Genomic DNA, 20,921 nt, shown 5'->3' with positions numbered 1-20,921 from the left:
CAGTCGACCTCAGGGAGGCTCACCAACAGCACCTCTTTCTTCCCTAAGCCTTGTGTCTGGGCTCAATAACTATACATTCACAAGATGTTGCTAATTTGTAGTTTGTGAAGTGGGAAGCAAAGCAAATGAGAGCTCCAGTTTTCTATCCAAAAGGAAGTGCTATATATAAGCTTTACTTTGGGTCTCTATAGAAGAAGTGCCAGTCCATTTATTAAGTGATCTGGTGCAAGTTTCTGATACTTCTGAGCCTTAGCTTTCCCATCCTAGAATAGGAAACTGCATCTCTCCTTGTGGGATTTATAAAAGTGAAGATGGCATGTGCAGCCATGTCATTTATAAAGCACAGGTTGATGCAGGTGCTTCTCATTAATTAAATCAATAGTCCTCCACATTGTGTTTATTTTTTTTTTAAATATATTTTATTGATTTTTTACAGAGAGGAAGGAAGAGTGATAGATAGTCAGAAACATCGATGAGAGAGAAGCATCAATCAGCTGCCTCTTGCACACCTCCTACTGGGGATGTGCCCGCAACCAAGTTACATGCCCTTGACCGGAATCGAACCTGGGACCTTTCAGTCCGCAGGCTGACGCTCTTCCACTGAGCCAAACCGGTTTTGGCCTCCACATTGTGTTTAAATGTTAGTACATTTATGAAATTTACCACAGATTCACTGACATATTTTTATTTGTTTGTGGAGAAAACTATCAAATGCATTTTATACTTAGGACATATTGTTTAATGTTTTTGCAATTGTTATGTCCTTTAAAACTTCTATTGAAAACATTAGAGAATTTAAATGTATTTATTAATTTGAAATGAAGTCATCAGAATTTGAATTTGTCTTCTACAAGGAAATATAAAATAGTATACTCCTAACAAATTATAAAATATCAAGCCTTTTTCTGAAGAGATAATGACTGAAATCAAAGAATCCCATACACTGTATCTAGTTTCTCAAACCTTAAAAAATCTTAGTGTGCCTTCTGTCAGCGTTGTGCTACATATTAGATATGACAAGTTCTTTGCCATCATAGAATTTATATTCAATGCAGAAGAAAGGCAAGAACATAAGGTCAAGCTTTCTTTTTAATTGACTTTATCTTGTTCCTTAATTTTTCCACTGACTGTGACATGACTTCCCTCAGAATATTTTCCACCACTTAATCCTGGAACCTCCTAATTAGGTTTGTATGCAAGCAACTTAGGATTCATGAAATTCTGATTTTAAACTGAAAGTTCAAACAATATAACTCACAGACTTAAGGCTAGAGGAATTCAAAATACTGAACCATTATGACTGAGAAAGACTATTTCAAATAAAAAATTTCACAGATAACTATAGAAATAAGGCAGGAGGGTACATTTTTGAAAACCTCACCTGAGGACATATTGGGGAGGAGAGAGAGAGAGAGATGAGAGAGGGAGAAAGAGAGAGAGAGAGAGAGAGAGAGAGAGAGATGAAACATTGACCCTTCCATTTGCTTCTGGACTGGGGATTGAACCTGTGACCCAGGTATTTGCACTGACTGAGAATAAACCCAGCAACCTTTCAATGCACAGGACAATGCTCAACCAACTGAGCCATTCAGACAGGGCTGCACTTACTTGTTTTTTGTCGATTTAATCGTGAGTTCTTAGAAAATAGTGAGAAATGCATGTGGATAATTCTGAAGTTTAATGTAACCCAAAAAGAGTTTGTTTAAAGCTCTAGCACAGACTTTTTTTCCCCAAGATTGTATTCTCTTTCTCATGTGTAAATTATCCTACTTGCTTTCTCTTAGGAAGTATATAGATATACTAGAGGCCTGGTGCACGAAATTTGTCCACTGGAAGGGGGGGTGGTTGTCCCTCAGCCCAGCCTGCACCCTCTCCAATCTGGGACCCCTCGGGGAATGTGCTACTGCCAGTTTAGGCCTGACCCTGCGGGATTGGGCCTAAACCGGCAGTTGGACATCCCTCTCACAATCCGGGACTGCTGGCTCCTAACCACTCACCGGCCTGGCTGCCTGACTGCCCCTACCCACTCTGCCTGCCAGCCTTATAGCCCCCTAACCACTCCCATGCCAGCCTGATTGACACCTAACTGCTCCCCTGCTGGCCCAAACACCCCCAACTGCCCTCCCCTGCAGGCCTGGTCACCCCCAACTGCCCTCCCCTGCAGGCCCGGTCACCCCCAATTGCCCTCCCCTGCAGCCCTGGTCACCCCCAACTGCCCTCCCCTGCAGGCCTGGTTGCCCCCAACTGCCGTCCCTGCAGGCCCAGTTGCCCCCAACTGCCCTCCCCTGCCAGCCATCTTGTGACAATGTGGGGGCGGCCATCTTGTGATGCGAGGGTGTGAGGGTGAATTTGCATATTACCTCTTTATTATATAGGATTGAAGTGGTGGGAAGAGGGATGTTATTATCTCTACCTTATTGTGTGTCATCCCTTAGGAAATGAAGCACACATTTGCCAAATAACTGAGCTAGGTTCTGGCATAGGCTTGTAATCAATAAAAACTAGTGAGTAACTGGTCATATGGATATTGTCTCTGACCCTGGTCTGATGAGCCTTGATTCTGATTAATCAGTTAAGCTTGTCACTTACAAGTTTCTTCTTGCTCTCCGTTGATTCTTTGGGATTAAAATAGCAAAAATTGGGAATGAATGTTTACTTCAATTTGTATCTACTCTTACTTGTATAGAATCGTAATAAGTGGTATTAAATGTTTTATTGATTTTTTTTGCAAATTAAAAATGCTTCCATAAAGTAATTACCCTTTCCTAATTTCCTTACTTGATTTCCATAAATTCATTCTGAATCTATAAATCTCTTGCATATTCAACCTTGATTTGACTTTGTCTTGGTTATATGTCTTCTTCAGAATATAAGTGAATTTAAATTTCAAGAATAACAAATTATACACAATGTCTGGAAAAGGTATTAACTTAGCAAGGCATTTGGTAGTGAGAGAAATTCTCACACTGGACCAAAATTATAGAGGAGAACTAAACATAAAAATCCGTCGAGAGAAAAAGGGATTTACTGTTTGAGAAGTATTTTCAGCTGGTATAATTGTAACTCCAAAGAGCCAAGTGTTTGAAAATGAGCTTTTCTCCCCTCAAATACTATGAGCATTTATCATCTTTATTTCTTGAGTATAGTCATAATTCCTCTGTAGGTTTTTATTTCAAGCTGTCCTAACAGTGACTGTATGTAAATTCAGAATTATAGCCAGATGGTTGGAGGAGGTGATAAAAAGCAAGCCTAGTTTTGTAGGAAATGAAAATGGCCCATAAGACTTTGTTTTTACCTTTAAAACAGCAGGACATTGTTTCATGAGACCTGTGAAGGAACTAATACATTAACTTTAATAGCTGTGAGTTAAATTAAGTTTTCATATGCATGCAGAGTACTACCATGTTATACCCAGAATTTTCACAGAGATAAAGAGCAATCAACTTTCTTACTTTGAGGAGCTAGGTAGCAAAGGCTGCTTCCTTCCAAAACCATTCTTTATGTTGCCTCCCATTTATAGGATTCCCTTTTGGGTTCTGATCTTAATGACTTTGGGAACCAGACACCTGGGGAATCAGCAGAAAGCCTTCACTGTTTGTCTGCTCTCCATTTTACCAGCACTCAGGCTCTGCTCCTGGTTTGGAATAAGATAAAGAAGGCTTTCTCCATTGATTGCTTTGGCTACATAACCCTGACTGGCTCCACAAAATGGGTATTCAGGAGAAAATGTCAAATCCATGTCTTCATATGGACATTGAGCCACACTTAAGCAAAATAGGTGTGTTTTAAGGAGACTGTGTTTCTTCTTTCTTTTATTCCTTTGCTAAAATTAGGATTCATGGAAAGGTCCTCTGGTGATAGAAACTAGTTAGAAAGGTGGTAATTTATAGTTCCACAGAGAAAATCATCCTCTCCCTTTAACTTTACTATGTCTCCCTGTAGGGTGGCTCCCACTTACCTGCAATTAGCAATACAGCTCTTCCCCATGTAGTCTATAATCAAATTATCCTAGATGTGCTTCTGCAGCAGCAAACAGCCAACTACCAATTTACAAGTTGCTATAAGGAACGAAGGCAAAGTTTTGTAGAACTAGAAATAACAGAGAAAGGCAGCAGCCATAGTCCTAGGCAGCAGTTCTCCCAGGCCCAAGTTCTCAGCTGGCAGCTCACCAAGCTGTGTACAGAGCCATGTGTTCCCACTGGGATAATTGCTCTTTCTGCTTAAGTCTCTTGTTGCTTCTCTCTGATGATCAAGTGTGTTTAAACTCCTGGCTGAAATCATGTTGGTTTTTAAATGGTATTGTAAAGGGTACCAGCAAACAAATGAAATTGGATCATGTTCTCTTGTATGCATGGAGCCCAAGCAAATACGGGACACCATTGTAGAGATCCTAATGGCCTATTTTTTCTCTCAATTCCACTCCTAAGAGGACAGTTGAAAGATCTATAACAAGTAATGGTTGTCTTCTTGTAATGCCACTTCTTTCAATGACACCACGAAAAATGTAGAATGGTCATTTAATTGCTTTCAGTTTGTCATTTTCATGGTTTCTTTAAAATGTATATTTATTACCCAAAAATTCTTTTGTTATATAAGGTTGGTTTTTTTTTTGCAAATTCCAAGAACACTATTTACACTTTAAGTGTAGAGGAAATGAGCTTTGCATAAGGATGGACATATTAAATGAATTAGTAACATCTAATGAAAACTCTTTACAATGTGATTAAAATCTGACTGAATCAATATAATTTTTAAATCTGTAGTTAAAAAATTAAATATTAGCATATAATCTGTGTTTCTTAGTTTAATCCTCTGGGGTGCAGCTGCTCAGTTTGTGTCACAAGTCCACACTGAGCCAGCCATAAGTGCATGGCAGCTTTGCCTAACAGCCTTCGGATGGCAGCATGAAGGCAGATAATAGCTAATCAAAAGAATGAGTGGGTAATAGTTAAAATAATTTATTCCCCCCTTCCTCCTCTTTCTCTGCTTTCTCCTCCTCTTCCACTTCCATCTCTCTCAATTTAAGGTCTCTGTGAATTAGAATGAAATAACAATAGGGAGGGTGAAATTTTAAAAAAAATCATTGTGATTATAGCCTTTATGAAAAGGAGAAAGAATAATAAACTTTGTTATCCAGGAAGAAGAAAGGTGATTTGGCTGACTTTGGTTTATTGTTTATATATTTATCTAAAATAAAACTTATGTTTGAGACTTAAGCATAAAATCCTGAGGTAATGGATATCTGTATCATTTTTTATTTATTTATGGATTTTTAGGGAGAGAGACAGAAAAACATCGATTTGTTGTTCCACTTATTTATGCATTCATTGGTTGATTCTTGTATGTGCCTGACCAGGGATCAAACATGCAGCAACCTTGGTGTATTGGGACAACACTATATCCAACTGACCTACCCAGCTAGGCCATGATATCATTTTTAAAAACATTATATTTGTGTTACAAGATTAGTACAAATAAATAGAATAAATAAAAATTAATTTTTGAAAGTTGTTCTAAAAATAGTACTAGAGTATAATAGATATAAATTGTTTTATAGCAATGATTTTTGATAATGAATATTTGTCAAAAATTTAAATCTCTGTAATCTCTATCTGATTTACAACTACATTAAAATTTAAGGCCTGCCTGAATTGTGGGCTTTATCCCCAGTGTGGGGCGTGCAGGAGGCAGCCAATCAATGATTCTCATCATTGATGTTTCTCTCTCTCTCTCTCCCTCTCCCTTCCTCTTTGAAATCAATAAAGAAATATTTTTAAAAAATGTAGGTTCCAAAGAGTGAAACAACAACAAAATTATGAACGTGTACATTCAGAAAAATAAAGTATCTCATGATATCAAACCATAATTACTAAAAACATGAAATTATTTTATTCTAGACATGGCTTCTCTGTTAAGTATCCATATTGAATTACTTACCTGAAGATGTGAGCAAGAAATATTGCCAAATAAGAGAGTGTAATTTCTTTGCTATTGTGTAAGGTTTGAATTATATGAATTCTGTTTTACTTGGTTATATATTTTTAAATTGCTATGAGATGTGTATTTTATTCAATCCTTTGTCTATCATTTATACAATATAATTACACCCCCCCATGATTTTGCTTAATTTAGAATGCAATAAAGCATGATTGTTTTAAAAGATACTATGGTGTATGTTAGAAGGTATGCTTTAATCTGAATTGTTTACAATGAAGACTGATACTACTCTTGTAGCCAAGTTGCAAAGGAATGGGTATTGTTCCACTTTCTCTGTCTGCTCAAATAACTCTTTCTTTTTTGGTTTATTGTTGTTGTTGAATTCATGCTAAATTTTAAAGAAATAAAAGCTGTTGTTGTAACTCTTCTTTGCATGTCTCTGTTGAAAGGAGTCCTTAGGGACCATCTAAAACTGTCCTGCAGTTTATTTCAACAAGGAGAATGTCTGGGGGCTATGACGGGCCATCTGGGTACCTGCATCTCATTGTCATTAGGAAGTCTTAAACCTATGAAAAGCACTTCTCCTGCAGTTTACAACAGCTTGATAGCTGTTCTGTAGGTCAAAGATCCAGCAGAATTGACAGAATCGTTCTGAAGAGATATTCTGGCCAAAAGACTTAGTAGTGAGTTGTTTAAAGATGATACACTAGTGACTAGGCTGTAATTCAAAACCTCTCATCTCATTTACTTTGCAAAATAGTAGGAGACAGTGGTAAATAATCAAGTTTTTCAGAAAAAAAAATATAATTTCTAAACCCTGGTACTCTAAAAATGTTACTCATCATATTAAATCTTTTTTTTCAAACAGTGTTATTGTAAATGAATATTTCTGAGCCTTTAATCTTCTAGAAAATTGTAAAAATTTATATGATGACACCCATGTGTCATTATATTTATTTAAACATATTTCTCCTTTAGCATTCTAAATCAGTATTCTTTTAATTCATTGTTATGGTGTTTTAAAAAATAGTATTTTGCCCGGGCAGCATGGCTCAGTGGTTGAGTGTTGACCTATGAACCTGGAGGTCACGGTTCGATTCCCTGCAAGGGCACATGCCTGGGTTGCAGGCTCGATCTCCAGTGTGGGACGTGCAGGAGCCAGTCAATCAATTATTCTCTCTCATCATTGAAGGTTCTCAATCTCTCTACCTCTCCCTTCCTCTTTGAAATCAATAAAAAATTATAAGATTAAAAAATAGTATTTCTAGTAAGGAACTCAGATTTTGAATGCAAAAATCTATTATAAAGGAATAAGATAAATTATATGACAGTTTGGTGGCTGGCAATTTGAAATCATCTTTGAAGTCCTTAATATAATTAGTGGTTTCGTTTTCGGTCTGCTGAATTCAAGTCACATTAGGTTAATGTAATTAAAAGCAGAAAAGATTTTGTGTAGCCAAACTAGTTAATTAGCCCCAGTGGTTTAGTATGTTAACCTAGAGGTGTATGGATAGCATTGTGGGGGTGATACCTGGAAAAAAAAAATCCTGTGTAACAGATACTGCAAATCATCTGACTTGCTTTAGGGTAGAAATGAAGACACACCAAGGAGTTCATTTGAAGTTCACCTTTATTTCTGATTTTAAGTACTGATTGCAGTGTAAACTGCATACTCCATAGAATAAGCAGACAAAAAGCTTACCTAATTTACTGTTGCAAAGAAGGCAAGCTTGTTTGTGTGCAAAGAAAAAGAAGTTTTGTTTCTTTTCTCTGGAAATAAGAATTCTGATTGTACTTTTTTTTCATGCTTACCAGAAATATAAAATGATTCTCTTCATTTTTGGTTGAAAAGCTACATCTTATACCTAATATTTCTGCATTATCTTGTTACTGAGTAAACAACTCAGTAACGGAGATGAAAGCATCTGGAAAGAGATTTTCAACTGCTTCAAAAAGCCTTTAAGTAAGAGAGAATGAGAGAATACTTTTTTACCCCTAAGGAAAAAAATAATTTGTAAGTTCTTAAATGGAAATGCTAACATATAAGAATCCAATATATCCAATACATTGAGGTATTCCACACCTATTTTGGGGCTGGGGGGAAGTGGGAAATAACGTATAAAGTTGTTTGAAACTTTAAAAAATTTTACCACTTTGTTCTCCTTTGTCCTCCTTGTCTCCTTCCCCAAAAGGAGCAGGACCACTGGGATCTTTTTTGTTTTATTTTCATCAAGTATGTAGATGGCTGAGGCCCCCCTTCAAGCACTGTCTAGAGCTTATGGAAATGTGGGCCTCTAATGTGGTTACTGCTGTGGGCTGGTAAGGTATATATGGTAATGAGAAAGTAGAACCTCTGCTTTGGATTTTTGACATAAGCTAGATGCCAGCATATTGTCTGAAGGCTTAACAAATTCTGCTTCTCCACAACCGGGATTATGTTAATTGAAGCAGTGTGGCTGCAGTGCAGTGTTTAACACTGTGTCTGTTCATTATACAAACTCGTTTTTGATAGGTTTACAATTTGGCTGTCAAACCCAGCTGCAGGAAGAGACCTGCCAAGAAATAGTTCTTAGCTTGTTTTAAATAGTGCTGTTTTTACATTTGTAGTGTTTTGTATGTGTTAAACATATTTTTCTTTTCTATGTGAAGAAAGGAAATATCAAATTTTGCTTTACAGAGGAGGCACTAAGATTTAGAATGTATGAAGCCACCCTTTACTACCAATATTTTTATATAACAACATAAAATGTGATTGTTAGTAGTATCTACTTCTTGGAAGCTGATATGTTATATTTGATCAGAATTATAGTACTATGTTTTTCTGTTCTTTTCTTTATTGAAAATGTAGTCCACATTTGTGACTGAAGAGAATAGAATTATGGCTTTTGGTTAGCTTTGATTCAATTTAGCCATTGGCATAAAGCCAAATCAATTTGAATTTATAAAAATTAAAACTGTCATTTTCATCCATTTTTTAAAATTTATTTCTCTGTTTGCCATATTTATTTTTTTTTCTATCACTTTTGTTAAATTCTGTCTCTGTCATCTCTGGGACTATAATTTTTTCTCAGGTTTGCTGACACTCTTTAGTCTTCCACTTAAGCTGTAACATCTATTTTGGGATCCTTAGCCATTATTGCCAGTGAGTAGATAGTGGAATGAACCATTTTATAAGAAAGTGTCTTATTGATGAGGTTGAAGTTGTATGCAGGTAATTATACCAATCTGGACAGGCTAGACAATGTGTTCCCAAGTAAACACTTATTCTGTTACTTAAATTTAAGCTCTCCTTCCTTTCCTCATTTTAATCCAACATTTATTCTTAGGCCAGAGCCTAGTCTTTAGGACAAAATTTTTTAGCCTTGGGTTTATTTATATTTTGGGTGTGATAATTCTTCATTGTGATGGACTCCTCAGTGCAATGTAGGCTATTTAGTAGCCTCCCTGGCCTGCACCAAGTGTCAATACTTACCCCCTCCCAGTAGTGACACCCGAAAATATCATTGCCAAAACTCTCCTGGGAGAGGGAGAGTCATTTTCCCAAAGAGTCAGTGTTTTGTTTTGTTTTTAAGTTTTGGGTATATATTTTTATTGATTTTAGGGAGAGGGATAGAGAGATAGAAACATCAATGAGAATCATTGATTGGTTGCCTCCTGCATGCCCCCTGCTGGGAATGGACCCACAACCCAGTCATGTGCCCTGACCCAGAATTGAACCATGATCTCCTGGTTCCTGGGCCAAGGCTCACCACAACTGGCCTGGCCAGTCACTGTTTTGGGGGAAATAAGGAAACATATTTAGCTTCAGAATTACATGTTTCTAAAGTTTTGCTCTATTGATTTAAATACACATTTTTCTGACAAAACCTATGGAAGATGTGTTAGTAATAACTTTAATAAAAAGCTTCTGGATGTAGCCAAACAAAAATATTATTTTTATTAAACAAATGTCTTTTAAATTATTAAATTAATAATTATAATGATAATAATGTACATATATATTTTTAAATTAATTTCTTTATTGATTAAGGTATCACATATTTGTCCTCATCCCCCCATTCCCATCCCAAACCCCTCCCCACGCATGCCCCCACCCCCCTGTTGTCCGTGACCACTGGTTAGGCTTATATGCATGCATACAAGTCCTTTGGTTGATCTCTCCCCCTTACCCCCACCCTCCCCCACCTTCCCTCTGAGGTTTAACAGTCTGATCGATGCTTCCCTGTCTCTGGGTCTGTTTTTGTTCATCAGTTTATGTTGTTCATTATTTCCACTAGATAAGTGAGATCATGTGATACTAGAAATACACTTATAAGAACCGAAAATGAGACAAGCAATAATGGTTATGCTGAGAGGCAAATGAATCAGTCTGTAGTGAGTTTCTTTCTGGGCCAACAGTTCTTTTGAGTCCCAATTTCAATGTCAAACAGTTCCTTATATGTACATGTCAGCGATGATATTTCAGTTCTGGATGGTGGACAAATGGTGGTAATGCAGGTCCGACCCTCTCTGGTTTGGTCCTGGGCAACCTGCCGCAACGCACAGCTGCTGATTGCTAGTATGGCAAGGCGTCATCAGCGTCTTCCATCTCTGGACTGTTTCTCTTCAGTCTTCATGGCTGGAGCAGTCCTGTCAATTCCTCTCTGTTGCAGGAATCCACATGGTCTTGGAGTTGTTTTCTGAAAATATAGAAACATATTTTCTACCAAAAGTTAATAAAGGAATCTTTTCTATAAATTTGACTTGGGATCCTTTTTCATTTTTTCCCAAATGATTTTCCTTTGGCTTGTTTTGACACCATGTGTGTTTTTCATGGGTGTCTTGCTGTTAGCATTACAAATGAAAGTTAATTTTCTAATGTAAAAAATTTCTGGATGTAATTTACTTACAGGATATTTTTCCTTACATGATATTCTTCTACTATCCCCCCTTTTTTTGATTTAAATATTAGGAGGCTTTTGGAAATTTTATAATGTAGTCTTGATAGCTTTTAAATTTTAATTTTTTGCACTAAAGTATGACTGCTTTTTAGGTTCATTACATGTTACGCAATTATACCATGAGATGAACTACCAACAAAAATTTTAGTTAACACTTTAGGAACAGCTTTTTGTCCAGTACCATTAATTTTTCTAGAATATTCGCTTATTTCACTTAGCCAATTTAAATTAGTCTGAGAACTTGACTACTATTTTACTGTCAAATTTAATACTCTAACAACAATCTTATTTTACCCTGTAAATATTAGTGGAAAGGATTATTTGCCTTCTTGAGTAGGCCCTGAGCATTCCTGGTGCTAGGTTGGATTTAGATATCAAAAACCCACTTCCCCACACCATGGGTACAAGACAACTCAAACAAGTCTTGTTGCAGTGAGAGGGCAGCTGCTGTCGGCCAAGTCTCTGTTACCTGGGTCCCAATTTGAGGTGGGCATGGGAAGCGAAGCAGCCATGGGGGCAGGAGACCTCCCTCTGAAGGGGTGAGGTTTTAGGCCCCTGCAAAGTTGGGGGGGTGAGGGTCTGTGCCCCACCTCTGTTGACCCCCAAGCTCCCCTCTGCGACTGTGCCTGTCTTAGGTTGTTCCTTCCCTGAGGAATCTTACCCGTCTCTGGCTAACCAGCCATCCTCTGGGGCCAAGCAGGGTGATGTGAGGTTCAGTTCTGTCTCCTTGGTAGGCTATGCCCCCGTGGCCTCCAGGCCCAGCACCTGCCTTGGGATCCCCTCTCCTGCTGGCAGGTGTGCAGATATTTTTTAAGTGCTTTAGATTATTAATCTTATGTAATCCTCATAACAGCCTTGGAAATGTGTATTGATGGTATCTCCATTTTAAAGATGGAAAACAGGTACAGAAGAGTTTATACCTTGCCTAAAGTATAGTATGAGGCATCTGACTCTAGGGCCCATGCTCACTTTGTTTTGCTATGTGATTGTATCTATTTTTGATCAATTTGAAAGATTATTTGGAATTTAAAAATCTTTAAAATAATTTTTGCTATATATTTAGATTTTGAATTTGATTTCAACCTAGATAATGTTGCTGAAAAATAGCTTGAGTAAGAAAACCAAAGGTGCAATTTAGTTGACTTCATTTAGCCATAATGATTAATATCTACGCTGGTTTACAAGAAAAAATGCACTTTTTGTATTAAAAATATTTTCTAAGTTTAATATTTTTTTCAGAACTCAAATAGTTATATTATTTTTTCCATTCATATACAACTTATATATAAATGAACACAGTTGTAACAAATGTTTGCTTTTAGTCATACTATGATGTTATGGGGATAAAAAGCTTCTGAAGATACCCCTGACTCATTTTAAAAAAAGTTACGTAGAAAAAAATTGTCATGCTGGCTCATCCTATTATAGTTTGTTTACTTACAATGTACAGAGAAGATATTTTGTACAATGCCTGATGAGTTACTTTTAGTTTGAACAGTAGATGTGATTTGACAAAGAAGTTTGTAAAGTAAATTTACATGAAACAACAATTTATTTATATTAAAAACAAAAATATAGTTATGTGTTCCCAAAGCATAAGTCTCCTGATAGATTTAGTTAGAAAATGTTTCCAAGATTGAACCAAGTATAATATATAGTTGGGGCAATGGTAATAGGGTGTGTACAACACACTATTTAGGACTTAATAGCTTTCTTTGATTTCTTAGTTCACCTCAGTTATTGTTTCCTCCCATTCATCTGGGCATAGGAATTTTACCACTACTGAGAATCACCTGGCTGTCTCCTCATAACTCTTGGTAACTAAATTCTCCTTCTCCATTTATACAGATTCTTTCAAAATATAATAGCAGTGAGCTGTAATATATAATATTAATTGGTGTCCCACATGTGCTGAAGCAAGGTGATTTAAAACTCTACATCCCCAAGTACTTAAGATTTGTAAAATAAATTAGTACGATGTTACACTGAAGCTATAAAAATAAATCTGTATTGTTGAAAATTATTTATATTTTATCATTCTTTGACTCATTCTTGGTATTTGAATATATTTAAAAATTATTCTTAAAGCCTTATATTTTATTGTAGATAGAATTCATTGACTTAACTTTTAGAAAAGAATAAAGCATTTATTTTCATGTACTTTGATGATGTTGTTATTTATTAATGTGCAATCACTTTAGAAATGAACTGACCACCTAAATATGCAAGGACATTTAGGTTAGATTCTGAGGTATACAGGAGGCTTAATGTTCTGTCCAAAGTTAGCTAACCCAAAAAGGAGCATGTAGGACATCTCAGATCACTTAATTTCCATATCAAGAACAGAATTGGAGGGGAGGGGAAAGATTAACCTAAGAACTTATATGTACATCCTATATAATAAAAGGGTAACATGCAAATCGACCGAACGGCAGAATAACCGAACAACCAATCAAAGCATAATATGCTAATGATATGCTAAGGATGCTTGGACGCTTGCTATGATGTGCACTGACCACCAGGGGGCAGACAGTCGACCAATCCACCAGTCGCTATGATGTGCACTGACCACCAGGAGGCAGATGCTCCGACCAGGAGGTTAGCTTGCTGCTGGGTTCCGGTCCAATCAGGGACTGAGCAAGATGGGCTGGACCCACCCTGGAGCCCTCCCCTGGTCCCTCCTTGGCCTGATAGTGCACAGGTGGGGTCCCTCAGCCTGGCCTGTGCCCTCTTGCAACCTGGGACCCCTCGGGGGATGTCAGAAAGCTGGTTTCAGCCCGATCCGGCAGGCCACTTCCCTTGGGAGGGCACCAGACACAGGACAGGGCTCATGGCTGGCAAGCTCTGCTGCAGCAGTGCGAGCTTCTATGAGCAGGAGTGGCAGGTAGGAGCTGCAGGCGGCATTGGACTGTGGGTTTTGGCCCGATCCCTGCAGGCCACCCAGAGGGACTCTGCCTGAGCACGAATTCGTGCAGTTGGCCTCTAGTATGTATATAACCCATGAACACAGTCAATAGTGTAGTGAAGGCCTAGGGTGGGGAGCAGGAGTGGGGTGGAGGGGTTCAATGAGGAACAAAAGGTGATATCTGTGATACTTTGAACAATAAAGATAAATTAAAAAAAAAACATAAAATAAAAATAAAAGGAACTGCAAAATTGTCATTCTCCAGATCTTGCTTCCTAGCATGTCATCAGTTTGGCTTAGCTAAACTCTGATAGAAATTAAAAAATATAATAAAACAAAATAAATAATAGAATTTATCACCTTTTTCTGGAATGATTTTGTTTCCTCAAGATTTTGGAAATGTTTATGTGAGTCTTTCAAAATATATACATGGTGAAAGATTAAAATGAATCTTCTTAGAAAGATCTTGATGCTATGGTACTCAAATTTTCTGTACCTCAAGAACTCAACGTTTATTAATCTCAAATTGTGAGCTCTGGGGCTGTGCATTTCTTGTGCATCTCATATAGCCAAAATCACATATCTTAAGTAAAATCTTAGCTCCTTTCCAACTTTCTGTGTGACATTGGGCAAGTCACTTTCCTTTGACAAATATTTGCTAGGCATTGTGACAGGTCCCAGCGCAATAAAGTGGAATCAGATATGCTTCTCTGCCTCAGAGTTCACAGCCAGGGAGGAAATCTGACAGTTGAAAGCATAATTAAAACATATTGTGTTGGTGGGCATAGGGGAGGTATGTGGAAGGAGGAGTTATACTTTTCTGAGCTGCTCATTCCTTAAGTGATAAATGAATTATGATACTTTCCCCTCACAGTCTCATAGCAGATTTATACTAAAGACCAACGTTTTGATGATATATCACACAAAAGCAACTTATTAAAACATAAGATGGTTAGAACTATGACCCAATAGCCTTAAAGCTGGGTATACATTTAAGAATCTCAGTTTGAGACCTTTTAAGGAGATGATGCCCATGTGAGAAAAGATATAGCTGTCAGTAAAATATGAGGTCACATCCCATTAATTGCTACAAACCTTTATAGAAATGTTTCATTCGATACCAGACTAGATTTTGTCTATAAAAAGCAGGTGGCATCCCACAAAAAATGTTTTGATAGACTACTATATGCAGGCATTACTCTCTGAATGCAGAACAGAGCCGTGAAAAAAAATGCAGAGGAAAGTCCCTGGATGGTTTTTATAATGGTACTTAGAAACTCATGATCATTTTCTAAGAAACATGACTGAAAACAATGTCAAGTTCTAAAGCCACAGAAATTAAAATAATTCTGTTCATATTTGGTTTGTCCAATACATAATTTCTAATTTGGGTTGAAATAAGGCAATTTAGGTATTCCAAAATAGTAAAGTAGTAGTTTCAGTAAACTCCTAGTGCATGATGAGAAATCTGTCTGAATGGTTTCCTACCACCTCCAACACTCTCTTTTTTCTTTCTTTATTTCTCCCCTTCTCTGTTTAATTGATACACAACACAGAATAACTCTGAGGCCAAAACCTCTATGAATAAACATTTGGAAGTTATCCCTGACAAAATCTTTCTGAGGTTTGGAGCATTATAGATATTCCTGGGTAATTGAAACGCAGCTCCCCACCAAAAGGATATTGAATTGAGTAAAGATAGTTCAGTTTCCGCATCCCAATCTTAATTCATGCTAGCTGCAGCCTACTTATTGTACTGGAAATCTGCTTACATTTGTAATGAATTCTTCTTCAAATAATTAAATGTTCAAGAGTGTACCAGAATGACTTTCCAGATGATTTATTGGTATCTCTTCAGCCTTCACCTCCTGAGTCCCCAAGAAACTGCTTGGGCAGCAGCAATTCCTTTGTTTTTTAGGATGTCAAGTTCTGTAATGTTTTGGCAATTAAGAAATATTCCTTCAAAGCAATTTTGGCAAATTACATAATTAGAGACATTTTTATTTCCACATATTATAATACTAGAGTATGCTTTCTTAATATCACATATAGCTAATATGCATGTCCATATTAATTATAGTCAGAAGATATTAGGAATTTCCTTTTTCCTAACTAAGTTATTCGTACAATCTTTTGGTTTTCATTTAACTACATAATATGAAAGAATTTGGCCTGTTCAGAAATACAAATTTCTAGTTATATAGACTATAATAACTCTACAAGAAATGTAGGCAAGTAGAAATGTTTTGACTCTTTTTATAATGTACCTTTGGAGTAAATTCTATTTAAAGTTACTACTATAACTATAACAAATACTACACACTGGCTTTTTTTTATATAAGTACGCTTTGCTTATGTGCTTAGGCAGTAGACTTCACTTAGGAAAACCTCTGTCACGTAAATATAGCAAAAGTGATTTTAACTGCATGCATGTGACACTTTCTTTAAAGATACGAGGAGGAAAACTCATGATTACTTACACCCGCAAGAGCGATGCTGGAAAGTATGTGTGTGTCGGCACCAACATGGTTGGGGAACGTGAGAGTGAAGTGGCGGAGCTGACCGTGTTAGGTAAGTGGGATCCTACCTCATCGGCCCCCTGTGAAGCTCCTCCCTCAGTATTATTTAGGATATTTATACAAGGGAGAAAGAAATGACCTTTCTTAAGAAGCTTAACCAACATTGTGGGGGTGGGAAGAGGAGAGAAGGAATCAGCAAAGCATGCTGCCCAAGACATCAGAGGCAAGACAAGGGGGCAAAACTAGGAGGGAACACCAAACCTGGGGAGGAGCTTTGAGAAGTAAGAAACTATATGTAATAAATTTCGAAATAAGATTTTAAATTATAAGTCTGTTCTGACTAAACATATAAAATAGTTTTAGTTTATATTTATTTCTTTTTTTGAGAAGGCTTTTTCTAATTTTAGAGAGACCATCATTTGTGAAGAGACCCAGTAACTTGGCAGTCACTGTGGATGACAGTGCGGAGTTTAAATGTGAGGCCCGAGGTGACCCTGTGCCTACAGTGCGGTGGAGGAAAGATGACGGGGAACTGCCCAAATCCAGGTAAGATCAGAATGTAATGATGTGATTAGTCTACTCCGACAGTCTCTGGTGTTCATCAGAACATGATTCACATTCGTGTCATTAGAATCTTTGACTCCAGGCTTCTGGATCTGGGGCGAGACACGGTACTAGAGATCATTAGAATAAGGAGGCTGCCATACTTTCTCTGAGGATTGCAGACAAGAACTGTACATTCATGACCCTGGCTGCCCAGGGAACTTGTTTAAAATCCAATATTCCTTACACAGGTTTCTCTTCTGTTCAACCAGACCACAGTTAATAGTCATTTCTTGTACGGGAGTTGGTGGGGTAAGGAAGGGAGGTATAGCATTTGAACCAATTAAAAAGCAGGCTTCCTTTTTCTTAGCTACAGCATCACCAGGGAACAGAAGAGGTCAAAATTTCCTGATATCTGTCATGTCAAGTCCTGAAATTGGCGAGGAGCAGCAATAGGCTCACAGCCTTAAGGAATGAGGCAACAAAATGAAGCTTTCAGGCATTGCCTTTAGGTTTTGGATACCAGTGTGTCTATTCTTTCAATAAGCATGCATCGAACCCCCTGCTACGTTTGGGGGTTAGAGTAGTGGTTTAGACATACTTTCTGCTCTCAAGAGCTCACAGAAGGAAACATGTCTGGATAGATAGAGAATAACCCAGCAAACCCTTTGGTCCCATAAAGTCAGGCATTTGGGAGCAGTAAACTAGAAGAGATTTCTGAAAGGGAAGTGACATGTAAGCAATTATATAAATGTGATAAGCACCAAAGAGGAGAAGAGTATTCCAGGATGTGACATCACAGCATACATGCAAAGCTAAGAAAGAACATTACATGTTCTGAATGATGGGAAGTTTAGCATGGCTATGGCATAGGACATGTGGCAGGAAGTTAAGGGCTATTTGGTTAGAAATACTGAGGCCAGATTATCAGAGGCTTGTATTAATAGACTAAAGAATTTTGAATCATATTACGTGCACACTGATGACCCAAGAAGAATACTATGAACAGAATTCCTTTTTAGAGAGAATAACTTTTTTGGACTATGGATATTACATGTATGTGAGGAGATAATAGTGTCAGGGTCACCATTGTTGTTGTCCCTGTAACATGATATAAATTGTCCCAATGGGGAGATGAGAGGGAGGTAGGGGTCCATAGTGGCAAGAAATTTCTGAAACTCAATTGATGAATTGGATGATTTTGTTAGTTATAGGGAACTGGTGAAGAAAGATGGGTAGATTGTGTTAGGAAAAGCAATTTGTTTATGTGTCAGAAAATACTAGGTACCTGTGGGATATGATGTGTAATTATTAATCAGCAGGGATTATGAATTTAGAGCTTAGATGAAGTAAGAATTGGAAATATTTGGGTTCTCAATGAATATATAAACTGTAGTAGATAATATAACTTAGGGATATTATGTAGAGTGAAAGAGGGCTAAAGTGGAACTTCAAGGGAAACCCAACATTTAATGGGAAGGAAGATGAGGCAAGGCAAATGAACTCTAGAATGAGATTGTCTGAGTTCAGTTATTAACTCTGCCTTAACTAGCTGAGACCAACACCAACCAGGTCACCTTGCCCCCTCTGCCTCGCTTTCTTTTCTCATCTGTACAATGGAAATGCATAATACTTCATACAATGGTTACAAGAATTTTAAAAGATAAAATACTATAAATTACTTTACGTCTGGCATATATAAATTGAATGGTCACTATCTTTTAATTTTAGTATGAGTACAGTAGCTTGAGGGAACAAACAAGTTCCAACTTTAAAAAAACACATATTTTTTCAAAAGTAGTTCAGTATTTTAGCCCACATAAATTTAAAAACAAGCTCTTTTCGCCTGGCTAGTGTTGCTCAGTGGTTGAGCATCTACCCATGAACTAGGAGGTCGCGATTTGATTCCCAGTCAGGGCATATGACCAGGTTGCAGGCTTGATCCCCAGTAGGGACTGTGCAGGAGGCAGCCAAGCGATGATTCTCTCTCATAATTGATGTTTTTATCTCTCTCCTCCTCTCCGTTCTTCTTTCTGAAATCAGTAAAACATTTAAAATATAAATAAAAACAAGCTCTTTTCTCTGTGTGTGCTTACTTAGAGGAATGGTGCATTTTAACTATTGTTTTAAATTTCCTGAAGTAAATGTTATGCGTGATTTGATGCCTAGATATAGGTTATTTGTAATGATGAGATCTTTAAATAGAAGGTCACTTAATTGTGCTTTCTTTTGTTCTGTCACTAGATATGAAATCAGAGATGATCATACCTTGAAAATCCGAAAGGTGATGGCTGGTGACATGGGGTCATATACTTGTGTTGCAGAAAATATGGTTGGAAAAGCTGAAGCATCAGCTACTTTGACTGTCCAAGGTAAGGTTTGGGGAACAGTTTGTTGTGGTTGTTTTAGTATCATAAATATAATGTTAATACTTAAAGAAAACACCATTTAATAAAGTACTCTATATTAAATATAGGCTTTAAATAGTGCTAGAAATATTTTACTTCAAACATTTTAAAGAAATTGTTATTTTGCCCATGGGAAGTCTATATGCATTTGTTACAAGAAGTTAAGTTAAATTTTCAAAATTAGGAAGAGTTCTGTCTTGGTCAAGGAAAGGAGGAGAATGTGCTGTAATCTCTGGGTCTTCAACCATAGAGCCCTTCTAATCTTTTAATTAAATGACAGCTGTTACCAAAACCTTTACGTGCTACAAATCGCCCATTCCTTCAGGTCATGCACTTTCAAGGATCTGTACAGTGTGGAACACAAAAACGAGAGGATTGAGTTCCCCTCAAGAACGTAAGGTCATCCACGCGTAGGGACTTTTGTAGTCCTTTTTCTGTGCGCACACTGCCTGTGATATAACAATGCTCAATAAATACTTGGTGAATTAATTGCACTTGTACTCTGCTAATTTTGATAAAGATTTATTATTTGGGGTGATTTATTATGATTTATTATTATATTCTATGGCTATAAGTTTTTGAATGTCAGAGTCTTATCTTAAACTGATGTGCAGAAATGGTTCTGTCACCCTTATATCATAATCCAGATGTTTTTCATTCTCATGATCCCTTTTCTCCTTTCTCCATGATGTCATAGGATTATTTCTTACTATGTCTCATCTGAGAATTTTTCTCATTTTTTTCCATTTTAGAGTGGATAAGTTGGTTATTGTTGCATTTGAGAGACAATGACCTTTAAAAAACATTTTATTGGTGAAAAAACGTCCCTATTTTGATAAGTACATAGAGTAATCAGGAATCTTGGCCATAAACCACTTAGCTTGTTTCTTGGTCTGACATCAGCTGCACTTGGTACTGTCATCTTTTCTGAGCACTGTTTCCTTTAAGGCTATTATGAAGAAAAAGGTGGCTTTTGAGGGAGTCCTTCTACTGTGGGCTTTCTACAAAAGAGCCTTGGGGGCTTTTTACAGTTTAAAAAAGAATAAAGACTATTTCCTTCCTGTCTTTAAAGCCATTATGTCCCACTTTGGGGTTTTTAGCTGAACCTCATAAAAACAAAAGGAAAAAAAAAAAGAAAGGATCAAGAACAAACATTGAATTTCTAAGACCTAGACTACTTCTCTTTAATCTAAGTTAGACTTGAACTCCATGTAAGGCTAAAACTGTAAGAAAAGAAACCCCTTCACATTTAGAGAAAGCATAAATTTAAGAGATGTCAAATCCAAGTTCAAAAGCCCCCCAGAGGAAGTGAAAGTAGCCCAGGATGAATACAAGGCATGAACAGGTGTGTCTATCTCCAGGCAATTGTGACAGGAAGGTTGATTGTCTACTCTATCACATTACTCAGAGAGATGTAGTGTTTCACTTTATGTTTTAAAGTCCTTTACCTTGGGAGCCTGATGCTTTTATAAATAATAGCCATTCTGCTGTGTCTACAGTAGACATTGAAATCAAAATAGTTTTTTTCCTTCAATTTTAAACTCAGTTTCAAAGCTAATTCAGCCTTAAGTTTTCCATAAGGAATTTTTGCTCCCTACACTTGCATTTCAATGGAAATTGGTTACAAATGATCAAATCCAGAAACTATTTGAGGAAATTTGTTCTTATT

At 37.1% G+C, this 20,921-nt stretch overlaps 1 protein-coding gene across 8 annotated transcripts in view; it reads left to right on the top strand.

Annotated features, from left to right (window-relative positions):
* Window positions 1-20,921, top strand: part of ROBO1 (roundabout guidance receptor 1) — a 1,316,070-nt gene that overhangs the window by 1,176,596 nt on the left and 118,553 nt on the right. For all 8 annotated transcript variants that reach the window (XM_080657733.1, XM_080657738.1, XM_080657736.1 and 5 more), the window contains 3 exons: window positions 16,233-16,353; window positions 16,709-16,847; window positions 19,089-19,216. In XM_080657733.1, coding sequence (XP_080513859.1) covers window positions 16,233-16,353; window positions 16,709-16,847; window positions 19,089-19,216 — 388 coding nt within the window. The remainder of the gene's footprint in view (window positions 1-16,232; window positions 16,354-16,708; window positions 16,848-19,088; window positions 19,217-20,921) is intronic.

This window comes from Plecotus auritus (assembly GCF_963455305.1).
Source record: "Plecotus auritus genome assembly, chromosome: 2".
NCBI classification, from domain to species: domain Eukaryota; kingdom Metazoa; phylum Chordata; class Mammalia; order Chiroptera; family Vespertilionidae; genus Plecotus; species Plecotus auritus.
This window is presented reverse-complemented; position numbering and strand designations above follow the sequence as displayed.